The sequence below is a fragment of the Parasteatoda tepidariorum genome, chromosome 4 (genome assembly GCF_043381705.1).
Source record: "Parasteatoda tepidariorum isolate YZ-2023 chromosome 4, CAS_Ptep_4.0, whole genome shotgun sequence".
NCBI classification, from domain to species: domain Eukaryota; kingdom Metazoa; phylum Arthropoda; class Arachnida; order Araneae; family Theridiidae; genus Parasteatoda; species Parasteatoda tepidariorum.
The window spans coordinates 53,911,416-53,933,591 of NC_092207.1; the positions used below are offsets into that span (position 1 = coordinate 53,911,416).

The following is a 22,176-nucleotide window of genomic DNA, read 5'->3' on the forward strand; positions in this document are numbered from 1 at the left end:
AATCTCCTTACAGTGTCCACTGCAGAAAGTGCTTGTTTGTTAGTAACATTGGGCGGTAAATCTTCGATTTCCTCATCCTCTTCTTCTGATAGTTCACAAGAAGCTTACGTTTGAGCGATGATATCATTGTCATTCCACTGACCACACACTGTTACTGCATCATCTACGTATACAAAGTCATGAAATTCCATGTCATCAAGCTTCATGAGTCCAGTCAATCTGTCCCAATCATTTTCATTGTAGTTTTCAGCAGAATTAACGATATTGATTGTTTGACTACTTTCGTGATCTTTAATGAATCCAGACTTCTTGAAGCCATTCATTATCATAGAGGAAAACACATCATTCTATGCCTTGTCAGCCAATCTTAAAAATTTTTTTGGAATATTTTTTTTAATTTTAGAAAAAAAATCTGCACTATTTATGGAAAAAAAATTCAAGTTATCGAGGGATTAGAAAAAATAAATTCGTGAAATCAAGTTTTTTTTAACATTGAGTGTATAGGAAATTTGAAGGGAATTTTTTTTCCTTCGAGATATCGAAAAATTCGTGAAATCCAGGTTCGAGTTAGCGAGGTTCGACTGTATATATATTCATTTAGAAAGCAATGAACTTACAAAGTACCTATACATTATGTAAAAGATTTTGTAACGTCTGGAAACTTACGACAGACTTTGCAAGCGATTGGAATTTTCATTTTCTCAAAATTTAGTACTATGCCGACCGATCTGTGTAGTGGTCAGGGAACTGATCTTGCATCAAAGAGGTTCTGGGTTCAAATCCCGGGCAAGGCATGGACGTTCTTTCATTCTCTGAACTATCTGTCCTTACTGTGGGAGCAACGTTGGCCCACCTAATATGGTGCCCTTGAAAGAGTGGCCAACAAATCTGCCCCTCAGATGCCTGTATGACGAAAGGTCAATCTCCAGGTGGGCATAGGAAAAAAATTAATATTATCATTTTATATGTTACTTTATTTTTTATGGAATGCGAAAGTCACTTTATCATTAATTTTGTTATTTTATGGGTAGTGATTGCCATTCCAGCAAGTGGTTGAGAGTTGTTAAAGCTTTTTTTATCATGTTTGACAAGTTTATGTTCTAACTTTAAAACTGTGAAGTCGAAAAACTTACCGAATACGTTCCGCCAAACACTTCAAATATAAAAAAAAATTTCAAGCAATTTTAAATTACGTTAGTTGTAGTGTTTTCTGGTGACAATTACATTTGAAACTTTTTGAACTTTTGTTTTTACTGTCCATGTTTAACTAAGTTGTGCTTGTTAGAACTTCCGATTAAGACTTTAAGTTAAAAAACCAAGAACTTGAAATTTGACAAAGAATACGTTATGAAAAATATTTTGTATCGATTTGTAATTTTGACAGACTTAAGAATTTATCGAAATTATCATTTTCGTGAAATATAATATTATCATTAGGTTAGTTACATTATTTTTTATGGAAAACTAATGTTATTTTATCATCATTTAATTTTTTTTATGAGATGTAATTTCAATTTCAGCAAACGGTTGTGTAGTGAGCAAATTATCCATTTCAGTTTGCCACATAACATTTGAAAGTGTACAAGTTTTATATTAAAAAAATTTATTTTTAAATAAAGGACATTTAGGCATTGTTGTTATTTTTAGAGTTCGCAACATGACATTTGCTAGTATACAAAACTTACTAAAAATTAAATATATTTTGAAAAATTAAAAAAAAGAAAGTTTTAAAATTATTATTTCTGGTATTTTTGCAATATTAGTACACCATAAAAATTTCTGGGTCAAATTATGGTAAGAAGTACTGGTACCCTGAATAAAATTCATTTCACTGTGAAATACGTAGATTTTAAACTGTAATTTTTAAAGATATATATATATTTATAATTACAGTGTTTCAAAGATTTTACAGTAAGTATTATTGTAAAGATTACGATACATCAGATTTTTTGTTCCGTAGCATTTTACGGTAAAAAGTAGAGACACCTTAAGTGCCGGTACTTTTTACCGTAATTTTTTACGATGTAGTTCAAGAGTTTGCCGCATTATTTTGTATTAATAAAAAAGTAAAATTTGAAATCAAAAGTGTAAACCAATATATACTCATTATTTATAGATAAGAAAAAACTCTTTTTTTTTTCCTCGTGAAATTTAGTTTAAACTCCATATCGCTCAGAATGTACTAATAAAATAACTCTGATAATTTTTCAGTTTTAGTAAATTTTACAGTCTTATGATTATGACAATCGAGTGCTGTGTTATAAAATCTTTAAAATAAATTATAAAGTATTTAAAAAAAATAACAAAATATAATTTGAACTAACAATTTGATCGAAATAACCGATAGTATCAAAACAAAGCTGTAATTTAGTTAGTACATTGATCAAAAAACTAAAAATAGCATGCTTCACAATAGCGTGTTCTGGAAAAAATTCAATTTTTCAGTTATATTAAAAGTTTAGACGGTTTCAATTTCATCAAGAAAACAACATTGTATATCTTTTTTCAACTTTCTTTAACTTGTCTAAAATTTTACTTACAGTGTTAAAAATTCCAGATCAAGTTACAATATAAAGTACCAGCACTTCCAAGTACATCATCCGTAAAATCCATTTTACCGTAAAATCCATTTTACCGTAAAATCCATTTTTATTGCAGTATTTATTTAATTTGAGTGATTCAGTGATTTTACCTTTTTATTTTGTTTTGAGTGATTCAATGAGTAACTATTAAAATTAAGTCTATCAATTTTTTGATGTTCCGGTAAAAATGAGTTTTATGGTAAAAGTTCATTTTACCTCTAAATTCATCCAGAATTTTTTACATATCAGATTCTCAAATTTTTACTGAAGTTTAACAAAAATCACAAGGAGTATTTAAATGCAAAAAGTTTTTAGTCAAAATGCGACGAAGTTTATAATTTAATTTTCTTCGGAGCTAAATTTGAAGAAAGAAAGAGATACTATGTTCTTTTGTATGCATGAAATCACGTTAATGATTTGAATCAACTTCTAATGGGCAGGTAAATCTGTCTCTTTTTAAAATCACACTAGCTCATATTTTTTTTAAATAAAGGAACTTATTTTTTTGGATTTCTACAATAAAATTATTTTGACCCCCCAAAAAGTTTTAATCAAAAACTTTTGTCAGAAAAAAATCTTTTAGATCCCTTAACATGGAAACATATCGTGTCATTTTGAACAATTTATTGAATTTTACATCGAAAAAAAAAAGAAAAAGAAATAAAAACGTAAAGAAAATATCAACAATGTACCACAAACATAAATAAATCATTGGAACGAGATTCTTTATTACCGTCAAAATAAAACTCCTCAAAGAAAAGAGGGTACATCTCCTCCCTTTCTCCCTGAGCCCTTGATTTCCGGGATTAGATTCTTTATTTTGATTTATGTCAATTATTATCGAAGTTAACTAAGCGGAACGACAGACATGGTTTCATTTTCGGGAATTTATGATCCTCTCTCTCTTCTTCTTGGAATGTTCCTATTCTTCATTCACAATATCCCCGAATGCATAAATATCGTTTTCAAGGCATTAGTTCTCATAAACTGTCCGCGTAGTTTGTTCCGAAGTGCATTGATATCTGATACAGATATATAACATGCATTCGTTTTTATCTGATACAGTATATCTAGCTCTCATTACAACGAATGCAATTGCAACAAGTCTACTGAAGCATCATTACGAGTGGATTTTTTTTTCTATTGTTGTTATCAACATTGCAAATTAGTAAATAATGTTTTCAATAAATGATGTTACAATAAATGTAGTTACAATATGCAGAAACAAAATTCGTAGAAATTCTTAGATTTTATTATCAATATTCCACGTACATAAATATCGTTTGCAAATTTTGTTAAATTGGAAATAATCGAATGTTACGAAGTGCATTGATATCTGATACAGATATATTATGTCGTTATTTATTTGCCATCTAGCTCTCAATACAACGAATACAGTTGCGACTAGACAGCTAAAACTTCTTTACAAGTCGGTTTTTTTCTACTGTTGTGATCTACATTGCAAGTTAATAAATTAATGTATTCCAGGTATACTGATCATAAATAGTTTGCGTTTTATGTTCAAAATGCATTACAGTAAGCATGAGAAATAAGTGCTTGGTTTTATTATCAGTATTTCCAAATACCAAATACATGTTAACAATTGTTGTTAAACTAAGAACTGATTCGATTAATTTGTTCCGAAAGGCATTGGTATCTGATACAGATTTATAACATGCATTAATTTTTATCTGATGTAAAACATCTAGCTCCATTAATCTCTCATTATAAAAAATGCAATTGCAACAAGTCTCCTAAAACTTAGTTACAAGTGGGTTACTGTAATTGCAAATGAATAAATAATGTTTTTAAGACTTACTGGTCATAAACTGTCTGCGTGATTTATTCCAAAATGCATTTACAATAAATGAAGTTAGAGTGGGCATGAAGAAAAAAAAACTTCGCAAAAGTCCTTAGTTTTTATTAATATTCTAAATACCAAATACGTAAACATTGTTAACAATCGTTGTTAAGCTAAAAATATTCTAGTAGTTTGTTCTGAAATGCATTGATATCTGATGCAGATACATTACCTACCTATCCTCTTCGCGCCAGCTGGCACATAAGGCCTCAAGTCTCTTTTTCCAGGCACCCCTGTCCTAAGCCAGTCCTCTTGCCTCCTCCCATTTCGTTTTGCTTTGCACAGATTTTGGTGCATGTATCTTTGCCAAGTAAGTCACGACCTTTTTCTTTTGCGTATTCCATCAGATCCCCAAGTAAGTGCGATGTTAGCAGGGCTATCCTCGTTTAAGACGAAGGATACGTCCAATCCATCTCCATCTTCTCTTCAAATTTTCCTCATAAATGGGTGATATATTATGCAGTTTTTCATTCGCTACACTTTATCTAGCTCTCGCTCATTGCTAAAGCATCGTCACAAGAACTTTCTTTCATTATTATTATCTAAATACCAAATTAATAAGATTTTCAAGACGTAACCGTTAAAAAGTTACTAGTTGTTTTGTTCCAAAAGGTATAAATATTGGTATAGATTTGTAAGTTGTATATCTTCTACAATCTATCTATTTCTCGTTACAATAAACGTGGTTGCAATAGACATACTATAAATTTCGTAAAAAAAACTATTTTATTTATTTTTATAATTCCAGATATATAAATATAATTTACAAATCTTTTGTTCTTGTTAAATTAAAAATATCCGAATAGTTTGTCCCGAAATACATAATTATCTGATACAAATATATTACATTGGTTTTTACAACATATATAATTTCAAGTCTGAGGGATTTTTTATTACTATTATATATATTCTAAAGTAATAAATAACATTCGTCATACCCTGTAAAATTTTTTAGATCAATTAAAAAGTACCAGAACTCTGGGTGTCAGTACTTTTTACCGTAAAATCCATTTTAATCGGAACACATTACTGGATGAAAAACCTTATGTACCATAATTTTTACAGTAATAATTACCGTAAAATCACTGAATCACTCAAATAAATATTACTTTAAAAAATACGGTATAATATTTTACGTTAAAATGGATTTTACGGTAAAAGGAATTTTACGGATGTTGCACCTAAAGTGCCGGTACTTTATATCGTAATTCGATCCGGAATTTTTTACTGTGAAAACAATCTTCATAAATTTGTTTCGAAAAGCATTTGCATCTGATACAGACATGAAATTTTTATTTTCTTCAGTCAAATAGTATTGAATGTCGTATAAGTCTGGATCAACTTTTAATGCTTGTTTTTTTTTTCATTACTAATATTTCAAATACATATATATCGCAACAGACCCTCCTAGTTTATGGAAAAAATAACAGTAAGAGTTCATTTTGAGAATGAGAAAATTATATAACTTTAAACAATTTGCGTGTAATAATCTTGAATTCAAGATAAAAATAACTGCACTTACGAATCAAAACAAAAGTAACTTAATCTGTTGTGACGTGCTAGTGACTTTTACCTACCCATTAACAATAATTTAATTCCATTTTGTATGTAATATATATCCCATATCTCATCATGCTTAATCTATCATGCGAAAAGTATGAATCATTGCTCAGCTGAAATACGTGAAAGGTATGATTAATTTGTAAAGCCGAGCGCAACGTATGATGAATTGTACCTTCAAACACTTGAACAGTATGATTAATAATATCCATAGTAGGTTCCGAATTCACTATCTGGCTATTAAATATACCATAGTATATTCGTCTATGGAATTAAATATTCCACCAAACTAGTATATACAATCAGTTTAAAGGAATATATAATCAACTTGGAAATCCAATACAAAGTAATAAATTTAAAATCAATATCGGAGGGATGCTTGATTAACTGTGAAAACAACTTATATAATTTCCTTTCGGCTGTTTTCTCTTGTAATTTGCATTTTTATAAGTTATCTGCATAAAATTATAAGGTTAGTTAAAATTTTTCTACTTGTATCTTCTACAGATCACTATCGTGTTTAGAGTTGTTTTTTAAAAACTCTGTCTAAGCATGAAATGACCCTTTTTTTGCGAACATTTTGCAATTTTTATAACTATTATGGACTTGCAACAGTTATTTATGACTGTTGGGTCAAGTTAAACCTATCTTAAGACAGTGACCTATAGGCTAATTTTTAAAATAGCGTAAAACGTCAATGGGATGATAAACTACAATTAAGTCAAAATTAAAAGCATTTGTGATCTAATATTTTGAATCTTTAATAATGTTACTCAGAGGCTGCATAATCTGGGCTCTTAAAAATTTGAGAAAATCAAGAATTATTTATTGATTTTGATAATTCTCATTCATGTGAAAAAATCGTACGAAGTTGGCGATTTTTAAAAAAGTTATATAATTTTTAAAATATTTAAGTTATTTGTTTGTTCTGAAGCCCAGATTATTCTTTACTATAAGATGATTTATACTGTCTAAAATTATAGCTTTGCTTCTAGTAAGTCACTTAAACTGTGGCTTTTTAATTTTCCTTGACGAAAAAGCGTCCAAAAACACTGTTAAGGAGAATTTTCTGAACGATATAAATCAATGGGCCTGAATAAGTTCGAAACATTAATTAATTTTATTAAAAAAAATTATGATAAATTAAAATTAATATATGGCATGGCTAATAATTTCCTAATAATTAATGGTATATTATGGCCTAAATTAGTGTTTATAAAAAAACTAATAACATACTAAGTGTTTACCGGTCCAAACTCGCTTTCGCTCGTCAACCCATGGAACAGCAAAAGCAGTTCTTTCCTAATTGCTTTCTTGCTCACTAGATACTAAAACATAATAGTCAACCATTCTTGTTTAAGCAATATGCCCGTACATAGACAAACATTCTTGTTTAAGCAATATACTCTTACATAGACAAGCATTTTGTTTTAAGCAATATGCTCGTTTATAGACAAGCATTCTTGTTAAAGCAATGTACTCGTCCATAGACAAGCATTCTTGTTTAAGCAATATACTCGTACATAGACAAGTATTCTGTTTTAAGCAATATGCTCGTGCATAGACAAGCATTCTTGTTTAAGCAATATGCTCGTACGTAGACAAGCGTTCTTGTTTAAGCAATATGCTTGTACATCGACCAAAAACGTCTGGCAATACAATGCTACTTTGACAGTGAACTATAAAGTTCAAAATTATTGAAAGTATAGCCAAACAAGCTATAGTTAAAATTAACATCGATATTTCATTTTTGTTCTAATATATTAAAAAAATATGTTGAACTTGTCGAGTAAAAAGAGTGAAGTATTACTTATTTTCTCTAAACAAATAAAGATAGAACAATAAACCATAAAAGTTTATCTCAGTTGCATGTTTTTCCTTTACAACTGAAACATGGTCGATATCAGAAATGAAAATATTTCACTATATGTTAATCAAATGTCTTTATGGTTATTTGTCAATAAATAAATAATAATTAATAGTTTGACTCTGATAATTAGCATTTGCTGCTCATGTATATTTTTTTAGCAATCGTTATCTCATTTCTAATTGTAAAAGTCATAATTTTCATTGTTTATTTATTTTACATTTTGCTAAAATGAGTCATGCAAGTGATAAGAAATAATACATGTATATTTCTTTTCCTAATTACGCATATTTCGGCCATCTGTATTTTGATAGGTTGTAGTTTCAAGTAAAGAAAATTATTACACATCTATACACATTTATGCTTGAAAAAATTGACAAAATATTGTCATTTCTATCCGTTGTCAAAGGAAAACAAAGATGATGAAAACTGGATTACGCCATCAACTCCTAACTTCTTTAGTTCCAATAATAACATATTATTTTTATTTTATGAATTATTTACAACCTCTTTTTCTTCTTTTTTTTCGTTAAAACTCAGAAAAGTTCTTTCTAAAAAACGTACATCTTCCTCTATTTTTTAGCCCTGGCTTTATATAAATGAACCCATGCTTTTATGTTTCTCCAAGACTCTTATCATGAAGTTGAAGTCAAAATAGTTCATTCTATTGATAAGGTATTTAAACATCGTATAGAAATGAAAACGTTAAATTTTTAAAAAAATGATAACTTTATTTTTATCACATATTTTTAATTCTATATATAGGTAATAATTTATTAACCAAAAAATTTTTTTTCTTTTATTTTTCTTTAATTTTATATTGGACATTAAGATTAAATGGTAAATTTTATGAACGAGATAATTAAAAATAGGAGAGAAATAAAAACATTTAAATCAAATTAATTTCTAATTTTATTTTTCTTTATTACTCTTATCTTGAAGATTAAATCAAAATGGAACATTGTGTGGATAAAGCATTTAAAATTTGGAGAGAAATAATACATTTAATTTAAAAAAAATACTATATAAAACTATGTTTTGTTTGCTATACTTTGTAACTTATACTGGTCAAGCCTATATGTTCAGGATTAAATCATCATAATTCTTGATTGCAAAATACCTACGTTTTGTATCTGGAATTTTTAGTCAAAGAATTTCAAACCATAATATTCTCTAGATTGCTCATAAACAACTTTCTGCAGGGTTAATTACACAAAACAGTTAAATTAGTACATGAGCATGCCATACTTCAAAACTAATATTAGAAATGAGAAGGATCAACAACAAAATCCTTCATATTTACTTAATTTCGAATGAAAGAATACCTTCCATTTTGTTTAAGAATTAGATTCCATTTGAAAACAAATGGAATAGAAATAATTCTAAAAACGGGAATTACAGTTAAACAAACATTTAGACGAAAAGCGCCGTATATTATCATAAAAGGTGTTTCACATATCATACAAAACTCATTATTATTTCCAAATTTAATGGACGTTTTAGCATTTTTGAACAAAGAGAGAGAAAAGCAATTCGAACACTGGGAAGGGGGGGTTGGCTAATGAATTTTATAAATAAATAACGACAACGAAGCGGGATAGAATCTTTGTTCCATTAGTTTTCTAGAATATTTTGAAGAAACAGAGAGCAAAAGTTTTAATAACGTAAACAAATTACTTATTTATTCAGTAAAAGACGTTTTCCAACGCCATGGAGAGAGATGAAATTAATTAGAGAGAATGCTAAAGCAGCTCAGTTTTGATATTCCAGAAAGAGAAATAAGTTTTAATATATGTTAGATAAAAGGGAATTATTGTGGACGCAAGACACGGAATAATAATTTGTTCGCAAGATTATAAAAGAGTTAATTATGGCGTTTGATGTAAAAATAATGCATTAGCATCAATATTATATCCTAGAATATCTTAGTAACATTTGAAGTTTTTTTCTTTTTGGATTCGGGAAATATTTTTGAGAGAAATTCTCTTAAATGTTGTATCAAGATACAAAAAATTATAATGTATGATACTATTGAAATAAGAAAATACTTTTATATGTTTTTATTTAAGTAAAATAGTATCATACATGGTCAAAAAGTATCAAGAGGTGTAGTCATATATGGAGATGAAATTAATTAGAGAAGGGTAAAGCAGCTTAGTTTTGATACTTAGAAAATGAAATAAATTATAATACATGTTGAAAAAAGGAATTATTGTGAAAACAAAGCAAGGAATAATTATTTGTTCGCAAGATTATAAAAGTTAATTATAGTATTTGATTATATTCTCTTCTAGAAATAATGCATCAGCATTAATATAATATCCCAGAATACCTTAAATATTTGAAGTATTTTTTTAGATTAATGAAATGCTTTTGAGTAAAACTATCGTAATAAATATGAATACAAATATATTTAAAATATAAAAAATTAATTTCATCAAAATGCAAAAATATGTGATACTATTTAAATAAATAAAAAATTCTGTTAAATTTTATCATGCAGTTTAAAATAGTATCATGCATGGACAGTGATGAAATGGTATTTCTTAAAGAGGTATTGCATTTTCTTAGAAGGTATAATATCATTTTTAGAAATAAAATTGATTATATAATGCTAAAGCGGCCCAGTTTCGATGTTTAGGAAGAGAAATAACTTTTTACACATGTTATCTATAAGAAAATTATTATGAAAGCAAGACACAGAGTAATAATTTTTTCGCAAGATTATATGAGTTAGTTACAGCGTTTGATGTTATCCTCTGGTGGAAATAATATGTTAACATCAATATAATATCCTAGAATATCTTAATAAACATTTGACGTATTTTTATGAAATATTTTTTATTAAAACTATTTTATGTAATTACATTCAAAGCATTAAAAGTTAATTACATCAAACTGCAAAAAAATTTATCCTTTTCAAATCAAAAAATACTTTTCATGATTCCATTTTCTGTTAAATCGCATCATGCATTGTTAAATAGTATCATGCATTCTTAAACAGTATCATGCATTTTAAAATCTTAGCCACTCCGAAACATTTGGCAATATTTTATACTTTTTAGAAAACTGCATTTGAAAATAGTATCAAGATACAAAATTAGAAAATAAATAAAAATTGTGTTCATTCTCCACTGTGTATAATCCCGTTATACACTGTAACTAAATCCGGATCAAATTACAGTAAAATGTTCTGGCACCTTGAGTGCAGCATTTTACAGTAAAAATTCATACCGTAATTTTTACAGTAATATTTATTTAATTACTGTAATTCAGGATTTTACAGTTATTTCTGTAAAATAATTGACTTTTTTATCATTCAGTAAAACTTTACGGTAAGAAGTGTACTAGCTCCCTGAGTGCAGATAATTTTTTCTGTAATTTGATCCAGAATTAAATTTTTTACAGTGTACCACCAATTGATCACTTGCCTTCTAGTTTTGATGTTGTTGTTGTTGTTGTTAATTTACGTCGCACTAGAGCTGCACAATGGGCTATTGGCGACCTTCATTTCTAATTTTGAATACATTCTATTATGAATTTACTTCAGAAAATTCTGGAGTAGAGTTTCTGGAGCCCTTGATTCTAATAAAATTTAACTCATACTAGATGAGATAGAATTACACATAAATTGTCACATTTTTTTAAAAAATATTCCAATGCATTTTGCACGATTGTAAATTTCTTATATCTTAAAAAATAATAGCAGTCGCTGACGAAAAAAAAAAGTTCGAACATTTTTGGGTTTGCTCTCAAAAAACGGGGTGGCGTTGAAAAATATGATGAAACTGCCGGAATTGAAAAGAAAAATGAAATTGTCGTCGGCGGAGCGAAAAAAGTGCTGAAATTTCGCTGACTAACTGTTTTTAACAAACACTATGACCATCTGTATTGAATTCTCTTTTCCATTCCTTTATTGCTCCATATCGGAGGAAAAGATATGGAATTTTTCTTTTTTATCTATTTGTTCTTTCCTTTTTTTTTCTTCCCTTTTTTACTCCCCTATAAATTATTAATTTTTTGTAAAATTCAAGATGGTACTTTTCAGTTATGAAAGTAATAAGAATGAAACTAAAATATTTTGCTGTTACCTCTGATCTTCTTACAACTTAGTTTTACAACTTTAATCAAATGCAAATTGTTCTACTACTAATAATAAATGTACTATTTTACAATCTAATGGACTTAATAAAATTTTCTGGGCTAAAAATGAAAGAATGGGAATTTGTTAATGTTAAGAGCAGTTTGAAATAACTTGAAACAAATTATCTTGAATTCTAAAATATCTATTATTTGCTGATTGATTGTCTTTCTATTGTTAGCATCAATTAAATGTAATTGTTTTTATCTTTTTTACAGACGTTCCATACTCCAAGTTTCGGGGACGAAGAGTTTGAAATTCCACCATTAAGCTACGCACCAACTGCTGCTGCAACTAGGTGTAGCGGTCAGGGGGTTTTCGGAAATCAGGTACCCTGTATTTATATTTCAGCTATAATTTAGGTTTATAACAGTTTGGTTAAAATGATTTTTTAATAAAAAATGGAAATTTTATTTTCTGCTGTAACTTTTACACGATTAAACGCATATTTGATCTATCTTCAAGGAATAGCAACTTTTTTTTTTTTAATTCTTCATTTAAAAAAAATTCATGAAAAAAATGAGCATTAAATTTTTCAGTATTAGGAAAACATAAAGGATGTTAAGAATTTATTCTATAAAAAAGTTTAATAACTAGTTTTATGGTTGGTAGTTGTCATTCTTCAAAATTATTCCTTACAACAAATTAATTTGGATTTTTAAAGCAGAGTACAGTTATTTTTCTGAACTACTTTTTTTTCTTCGTTTTATAATATTTTTCCTCGTTATAAAATTATTAAAAATGTTTTTCTATGTAAGTATTTTGTGTTATCCTACAGATTATATTTTGTATTTTAAGTTTTATTATGTTTGTTTTTATTAAGTTTACGTTTTGTATAATCATTTCAATTAACGAGAGTTTTAATATTGTCACCTCATTTTATTTTTCAATAAAAAGAAAACATTCTTTTAAACTTATGAGGCAAACTTTATCGATAGGAAAAACTTTTTATCATATCAGTAATTTTTTTGAAAAAATAGTCTTTATTTTTGCGCAACATTTAAAATTATAATACAAAGTAGTTTTAACCCAAAAGTGTTAAATGTTATTTAAATGTATTTTTCTTTAATGTAAATACATTTTTTAAATAATTTTAGAATCTTTTATACAAAATGTAGACAATTTTAAAATTGTTTGCTAAAAAGAAAAGAAAATCTGTAAACGATTCTAAATTTTAAATTTTTTTTTAATCGTTTTCTAATTTTGAAGATTCATTAAAAAAAAATGCTGAATTGAGTGTTCTATCACAATTCTGAATAAATGATTCCTTTCGATGTACCATCAAGAAATACAAAATTGATTTTTCAAAAAAACATTTTTTCTCCCCCTTGTTATAGTGAACATTTCAACACTTCTTTTTGAATTTACAGTTATTGATTTTTTTATTAATTCTTAAAATCATTTTTGAAAAAAATTTCTTAATTTTCTCTTTCAAGAGTCAAAATTTTCAAATTGAAAAAAAAAATTTCTTTAATGTACCTGATAACGAAAGAAACAAAAAAAAATATTTGAAAATCAATTCAGTATTATCTAAATTAAAATAAAAAATCAAAGTTTGTCATGTTACCATGGCAAAATATGATACTTGATTGTCTTTAATTAAACAAACATGTGTTTTAAATAATAAAACATACTTGTTCATCGATACTTGTTTAATATATAAAGTATGAATTCTTCTTTTTTACAAAAAAAAAAAAATAATATAAAAATTTTACTTATTACTTTAACATTCGAGTACAATTGTGTATTGAAATTAAAATTCCATGTTCAAATTACAATTGTGGAAATTAATTATGTGTTTCAAATACAATGTATATTGTTTTATTTTTATTTGTAATTGCATTTACGAGTCAGATATCATACCTTTTTATGTAATCCAAACGATTTGAAGATATTATTGTAATCATTATTACATTTTTCCTGTCTCTTTTTAGACTTGCATCTGTTATTTAATCTAATCTTGGTTTAAATGAATTCTTCTTTTCTAAAAAAATGTTTTTTTCTTTTCTTCATCAAGATTCCTGTGGAATACCTCAAACGAAAACTGAGCTGCGATCAAATTTGTGTGTACTTGCCTAGACAAGAAGAAAATTATTCAGACTGTCAAATTTACAATCAACACGTACGTAAGACTTCCATAACTATTGTATCTACTTTTCACTCTTTTTTAGTTCTAATGTAGAGATTTTCAACCGCGTGCCACGCATTGCCCAACATTGACATTTTGTTGGTCCTCCGAAATACCTGAGTCAGTAAAACACGATAGTTTAAAAATAAAATAAAAAGGCTGTTAAACGATTATTATTTAAAGTCGTGGCTTATACTTAGAAAAAATATCGATGCTTTAATCGATGTGATGATTTGTTAAAATCAGAAGGAACAAACAATTAAGTTTCGCCATGACAGCTATTCTTTCAAACGATTTTCAAAATAATGAGCTTTAATGCATACTGTTTTGAAGCAAATTAAGTAAAAAGTAAAATAAGGACTTACAGTGGCGATCCAGCGGGGGGAGGTCATAGGGGTTATGACCCCCCCCCCCCAAATTGAAAAATATATATAAAAATAATAATTTTTTTAACAGTTTACAAATGAAATGAAATATTTTAAAAATTATTTAAGGGGGCATATACACCTAGGTAGGTCGGAAAAATCGATTTTTCTTCATCTAATTATGTTCTTCACTGTTTCAAGAATCAAAATCCAAAAGATTAAAACGAAATTCGTCATAGTTTCATTGTGAACATTAATAATGTTGAAGCGCGCTTCAACAGGTTTAACCAAGATTGTATTTGCCAAAGTGTCTAAAAAACGCATTACATTTATTATTTAAAGATTTTGAATACTTGAATTATTTATGTATTGTTCATTATGAAAAAAATAAATGAGAAGACTAGCATTAAACACCCCAGTTGTTTTTTTTTTGAAAAAAAATATTTTTAAAAAAAGTTTTCGTAAAAAAATTTATTTTGGGGGGAGGGGATCTGAGTCTATGACCCCCCCCCCAGAAAATTTCTGGATCCGCCCCTGAGGACTTACGTCATTGAACATTTCTGAAATGTAATTTAAAAACATGCGGCTAACAGGAAATTTATTTCTAAATTATGTTCTGAAAGTTCAAGAATACGGATTTGAGTAATTATTAGAGAAATTTAGCATATTTGTACTACGCACATTCGTGTACACAGTGGTATGTGAATATTCTTCGCAGCCTCTGTAAAGAACCAAGGTTTTTCTGTTGTAAATGCGCTGCGTGTAGTACATACGTTAACAAATAGAATGCTACATAAAAGTGCAAACTATCTCTTTTGTCTTTAACCTTCTACATGGATAGACTGTTAACCAGAAATTATAAAATATTAAGTTTCTAATGCGTATATTAACTTCACCTATTGAATTATTTATATTCCTTAGTTTTAAAAATATGCGACTGAATTGTTTTTAAAATTTCCAATTTGAGTTTAAGCCTGAAACATTTGCATAAAAAAGACTAATTGTTACACTCCCATCTCAGATGGTTATGATTTCGCATAATTTGCGCGTAATTGTTTGAAATTAAAATAAATGATGATGATTTGCCTATCCCCTATTCAGAGTAATTATTCTTAATTATCCGCATATTTCGATTGTGCATATGACCTCAATTACTCGATCTTAATCTAATTTCGTGCTTTTTTGATGAATTATGCAGTGGGCGTGGGAGGAGGCTGTATCTATCATTTATGATATAGCCATTTTAAGAAACAATTAGTGAAAAGCATTCAAAGTAATAATCTTAATTGAACCAACAGAAACTTAATTTAAACTGCTCAATTAGAAGTTGATTTTAGAAACGATAAGCTATGAAAGCTGACTATATCATTCTTTAGAAATTTTAAAAGAGTATTTATATCAGATGAAACTTCGATTACTTAAGAGAGCATTCTTTCCGTTCGTTCTTTCGCAAAAACGTTCTTTCCGTGAATAAATATACCCTTTTTCTTTCTTTAATGGATTTGTATTTTTGACTATCTACAAAAAAAGGGCAGTTGCAATCTAGAAAATATGGTACCTATAGATTAGTTAGGAGTACTGGTTAAAATTCTGACTCCTTAGACTTTAGTGCATTTCGCTAGATCTCTAGAACCATTTAAAAGAATCAAAACAATTTTGAAACTAGTTGTAATACTCTTTTCTCCTAAAATAATTTTGATGCATAGAATAATATTTTAAGATAATTTTTTATTATTTGATTTATCAATGATCAAAAGATTTTGGAATTGCTAGATACACAAATTTTTAATTTAATTTAAACTATGTCATTTTGATAGACAAAGTACAAAATTTGAGCGGGATAGGCCGAACAGTTTCTGAGTAATAAAATTTGAAATAAGTTGTGTTTTTAATTTTTCTTTTCTTTACAAAACGAATTACCCTCACAATATTTATTCCCCTCCATAAAATTAAGCTGAAATGTTATTTTATGCCATTATTGGAGAATACATGTTTTCGAAACATATATACAAAATATATCTACAAAATAAACTCTACAAAATATATCGATCTCTTCAAGCTAGGATGGATTGAACAATTTTGTACTATATACTATTTCAATAATTCGCTACTTATAATTTGTACAGTTTTCATTCGAATTGCTTGAAATTGTAAAAATTTTACTTACATCATATAAATTTTTCGTACATCAGTATTTTTTTTAAAAAATTGTTTTTTATTTATTTTTTGTATATTATATTTAAACTATTACCATAGAACGACGATTATGCAACTAACTAAGATTAATAATTTTTCGTACTCAACAATTTTTGTATTCGAATTTAAATAAAATATTTAAATAAAATCATGGTATAAATTGACTAGTTTCACTGCTAAGGTCAGTTATTCAAAGTAGCATTATCTTAGTCGCAGTTGCGTATTTTAATAATAAAAATGTTTTACTGTTACTTTAATGATTTTTCTTCATTAATTAGAATAATATAATGTTATCAAATTTCCGTTTATTTTGCAAAATAAGTAATGTTATGAAATAACCATTATTAATATTGTAATAGAATTATTATTCCGTTGAATTCGAAAGAGCCCTTAGAAAAAATATTCTACGATTTAAATCAGAAAATTAGTTTATCTAAAGAACTGCAATTTTACAGTAATATCTAGTTGCTTATTATCGAATATTTGCTGTGTAACAAAGCGAGTGCTTTCATGAACAAATCCCCTTAAGAGGAAATTTATTAACGGGTAATTTATTAACGTAAAACCAAAAACCTAATATACATTTATGAATTAAAATAGAAATAAAACTGCATCTTTCTTACTTTCTTTTTTTTTTAAGAAAATGGTTTTATTTATTTATTTATTTTTTTCCCCACAGCCTCTTTCTCATTTACGTTCACCTGAGTCTCTCCTCCAGTCTCATCAACAACATCAGCAACAACAAAACGGCTACCTGGTGCACCCTAGTTCACCCCAGGGTCACATAATGAACAACAACCAGTTCCATAACCCCCCACATCAACAACAATCGAGGGGGCATCAAGACATGTACCAGAATGAAATGATGAACCCTCATTCCATGGGCATGCAGTAAGTTTTTTCCCTCATATATATTTATAATCTCAACACTCATATAATTTACTTTTGTTTTAATATAAAATATTTTGTTAATTTAATAAGTATACAATTTGCTTATGAATAGTTTTCTTTTTTAAATGTTGGATGTCACAATTCTTTTAAAACAAATATATTATTTAATATTTTGAATATTAAACCAGGATGGGAAATTTTCACACCCCAGCTAGCCACTGGCGACTGAATATTTAGGACTGGCGATCAAGTTTTATCTTGTAAAACGTTGCATTTCAAATTTTACAATCTCATTTTTCCCCTAGTTGAGAGTGCACGCTACAGTTGATGGACGTAAGTCCCGCAAACCTTTTATTTTGAGGGACTTAAGACTGTGTCCGTGGGAAATATTATTATTTGCTACAAATGTGTTTTAATTTTTCAGTTCCTAATATGTTCTATAAAAAAAATTATACTACATCTGTTGTTATGTTCTATAAATAAAAAAAAATTATACTATCGCCATACTTGCCATACCCTAGATACGCCACTGTATATTACATCAGTTAATGGTTTAAAAAGTATTCATATTTTTCGAGAAAATAAAGGCAAGCGAACATTTTAGTTTGGTTAGTACCTTTAGAATTGAAATGTCATGCCCTGTATTAAACTGAATACTGAGCTGCTCTGCCATCTAAATGAAAATTAATTCATTCATTATTCTTAATTATTATAATAATTATTAATCTTAAGTTTTAAAATACAAAGTTTAAATTATTTCATAAAAATCATAAGATGTTACATGAATCCTTTATTTATTTATGCATTCATTTTTAAGCCCTATATTTTTTTACTCAAAAATGAAATCTATCTTTGAAGACAGAGGGCAAGAGAAGTACATTTTTAAGGTCACTTTCTTATTCTCAATGTTTATTTTAAAATTAAATGAGTTAATAACTCTTATTAGAAAATAATGTTTTACGTTAACAAAAGGAGATTAAAATTTCGGTAAATGTACTGAGTTTGTCTATGCTAAAATCAGAAAAACTATAGTATTTCATTAAAAGTAATTTTTTCTCGCGTTTCCAATTTATTATTTTGTTAGTTTATAAAGATAAGTATTTCAGCTAATCATTTCTAAGATTCTAAGCTGACTGAAATATACTCTTTCTTTGAATAAAATAAGGGGAGGAAAAGTTAAATTTAGGTTTAATCTAATTCAAATTATAAGTTTTTATTTAATCGAAACTTATTTAATCTAAATTATAGATTTGAATTTTCTTTTTTTAAATTGTTTGTAATTTTGAAATTGTAACTTAGATTAAGAAATGAAAAATCAAGGCACAAAATTTTAAAATATCTGAGAATATTATTTACAGCTTAGTATTGAATTAAAAATTTGATTACTTATTTATTTTATTTTTTTAAATTTTTATTCTAATAAAGAAAGAGACTGAAATATTTAATTCAGTTCCTTTTCAGAGAATTTCGTAGAGAGACTTTTTGGTTGAACTTATTGATCTGATTTAGGAGACCTAGGTGGCAGCACAAATCGCATCTCTTTAGTGTTGTTAGAGTTGAATTAGAAGAGAAATTTCTTTTCATTCACTTTTACACGTTGTTGTTGGTGTAGTGGAATTTTACGATCATAATTTTTTAATATTTTTAGTCTTCATATAGGAAAACCCTTGGCCACCATTGTTTGCCAAGGGAAAACCACTGGCATGCTTTGCTACATTCTGTACAAAAACAAACCTAGGGATCACGTGATTTCCGGTCCGAATGTTCTTTATTGCTCCCAAACAAATACTATAGATTGTTTATGATGCCGGCAAATTTTCAAGTGGTTGAATATGGTGTGATAATTATGTATCTATGAAATTTTACTTGATCAACTATTTTATTCGATTTCCTAGAAACTATCTCAAAACAGACATTTTGAAAACATCGTGATTATTTATAGTAGTTATTCCTTTAGTTGTGCTTCAAATCCTGTGACTTTAGCAGGAATATATTTGCAATAAAATTTAATAACTTTCCTATGACTGTGAATGATTTATATTTATTCAGTGGTAAGTTGTTTTAAAAATCATAATTTATTTAGTTTTTAATTATGTTTGCCATAAATTGTTAAATTGTTGTGTTTTATTCTTATTTTTCCCTCCATGTTTTAACAACTTACAAAAATTATGTTTACATCTTTCATAATTTTCAAAATTCCTGAATATTGTCATATTTTTCAGAAATGTAAATATAAAACATAATTCTTGAAGGAAATTTATTTATTGGTATGATCAAATGTTTAATAGATAGTATACCTAATATTTAATTACATAATCCAGAAGCTTTTAGCTATAGATAAATTTGAATAGTAGAAGTTACATTTTTAGTAAACTGAGTGATCACTTTCACAGGTAACAGACAAAATCTGGAATTCTCATACAAGTTCAAAATCAACTCTGTAATCAGTGCTATTTTAATAAGCATTTAATTTGTTTTTTTAATCAAAGATTTAAATTTTTTGAATTAAATTATTTTAAACATTGAAATAAGGGCATCATTGAAATCAATTCATATCTATATTTCACTTAAGATAAGTGATAAATCTATTAAACAGAAGTCTATGAAACTATGGTTAAATTTAGGTTGTAGATATCAACAATTTTACTTAAGGGATATTTTGTATCGCTACCAGTTTGTGCCGAATATCGTGCACAACATACCAAAGGACTTTAACGCTTGGAAAAATTTTATTAAGTACTAAAAAAGAGGGCCTCAAATTGGTCTCTTTCTATTATGTATTTTTTTTTTTTTTAAGTTTTTTGGAATGAATTCGTTGTACGGTAATCGCCAGCCAAAATTTGATTACTGTTTTGTCGAAGATAACAATAAAAAAATCTTCTCTTGACTTCTAAGGGAATTTTCTGAATTTATTTACTTATTTAAAATTTATGGTACTTTTTCATTTCGCTGGTGCAGGTGATAAAGTATTGTTGGCAAAGTCACGAGACGCTAGTAAATTAAACAGAGTTTCTTTGTTTTTTGTGTGACAAAAAAAAAATTTTTTTAAGAAAAATAAATTAATAAAATGGCTGAATTTATCTGAGCTGGCGAAATAGAAAAGTACCAAATTTATTTTAAATTCTTTCTATTAATTGAATTTTAAGTCTACCCAGCAGTAGCTACATGTTATGCGTTTGGGATTTGTCCCCTCCTAAGATTTTTTTAGTGTCTTGTGTTCCACTGCCTGGAATTCGCCAAGATTTAGGCAACTATTTTGACATAGGTACCAATACGTAAATATACCAAATTATCTACAAAATATTAATGATGAAATCTCAGGTTATTTGGTTTTTATTTAAAGATTGCCCTCCTTCACAAAGTGGTCTTCATTACTAGCTTTTTTTGCTGACTGATTAGTTCTCATACTGGCATTGTGATTAAAAAACACACACTTTAAAATTATTATTTTATTCTCAGTAACATTAATTTTTCTAATAAATATCCCCAACCGTACTTTGCCTTACAATCAGAAACTAATCGTGAAAACCTCAGAATCAGAAATTAATCGTTTCTGGATAGAAAGATATATATAACTATCCAGGAAAAAAATTAGTGCAATTTTTCAAAGTTTATTTTAATAAATTTTAAAAACTTGCTATGGCATTAAAATTCAAGACTAAAAATTTAATAATTTAAGGTGTCAAAAGGTTTAAATCTTTCCACATTACGTTTCTATTTAGAAATTTTTGTTTTAATTAATCATTTCAAAACACACATATTAAAGACATTTATACTTTGTAAATTCAGTTTTTTTTCTGATTAATAATGTCCTGTCCTTTCGATTTTTAATTTCTACAAATAAATGGTTGTAATCTACTGGTTTTTATCAAATTGCAGATATGTTCTTTGGAAATATTTTATTTAATAAATCTTTTCTTTAAAATGTAACCAAAATTAATTGTCTTTTACAAGATGATGAAATAATTTTTGGTTAAAAATTTTTGCATCATGTTTATTTCTCAAATCACTAATTTAACATGTAATTACAGTGGAGCATCGTTTATACGACGCCGAAGGGACCACCGGAAAACGTCATATAAACGATAACGTCGTATAGTCGATTTTTACTTCTAAAACTTAAACTAACTCTGTTTTCAGTTAATTTTAATGTTTAACGTGTTGATTTACATAAATTTCTAAATTAGACAAAGCAAAACAAACAAATAACCAAAGGAGAAAATTGCAGTGAGCCATTTGAATGTATGTTACCTTTAATTATATTTTCCTGCTACTATCCTTTACAATGCTTTGAATAGCGAGTTGAAGTTACTGCTTTCTATGATGCAATTTTAAATTTCTAATCACGGCCAAATCTAATGGCTGAAGCGCACTTGTGCAATTTGCAGGAAAAAAGAGAGCTTTTACATTTTCCAAAATAATTAGCATCGGTGGGTGCGCTGGACATTGGTCGATGAATAGAAAAATTTTTCGTTTTTTCCTCTTCATAACATTGTCTAGTTTTTTCAGTCATCTAGTAAAAATTACGGTCGTCATCCAAGCATTCTTGTTTTCACCCTTTTCTGTATCATTCATGTTGGCAAAT

The 22,176-nt window shown here is 27.7% G+C and overlaps 1 protein-coding gene across 1 annotated transcript in view; it reads left to right on the forward strand.

The window, feature by feature from the left end:
• LOC107452080 (thymocyte selection-associated high mobility group box protein TOX) overlaps window positions 1-22,176 on the forward strand; it is a gene marked incomplete at its 5' end in the record, with an annotated part of 95,899 nt that overhangs the window by 48,217 nt on the left and 25,506 nt on the right. The window contains 3 exon segments of the mRNA XM_071179821.1: window positions 12,230-12,340; window positions 14,029-14,133; window positions 17,380-17,591. Coding sequence (XP_071035922.1) covers window positions 12,230-12,340; window positions 14,029-14,133; window positions 17,380-17,591 — 428 coding nt within the window.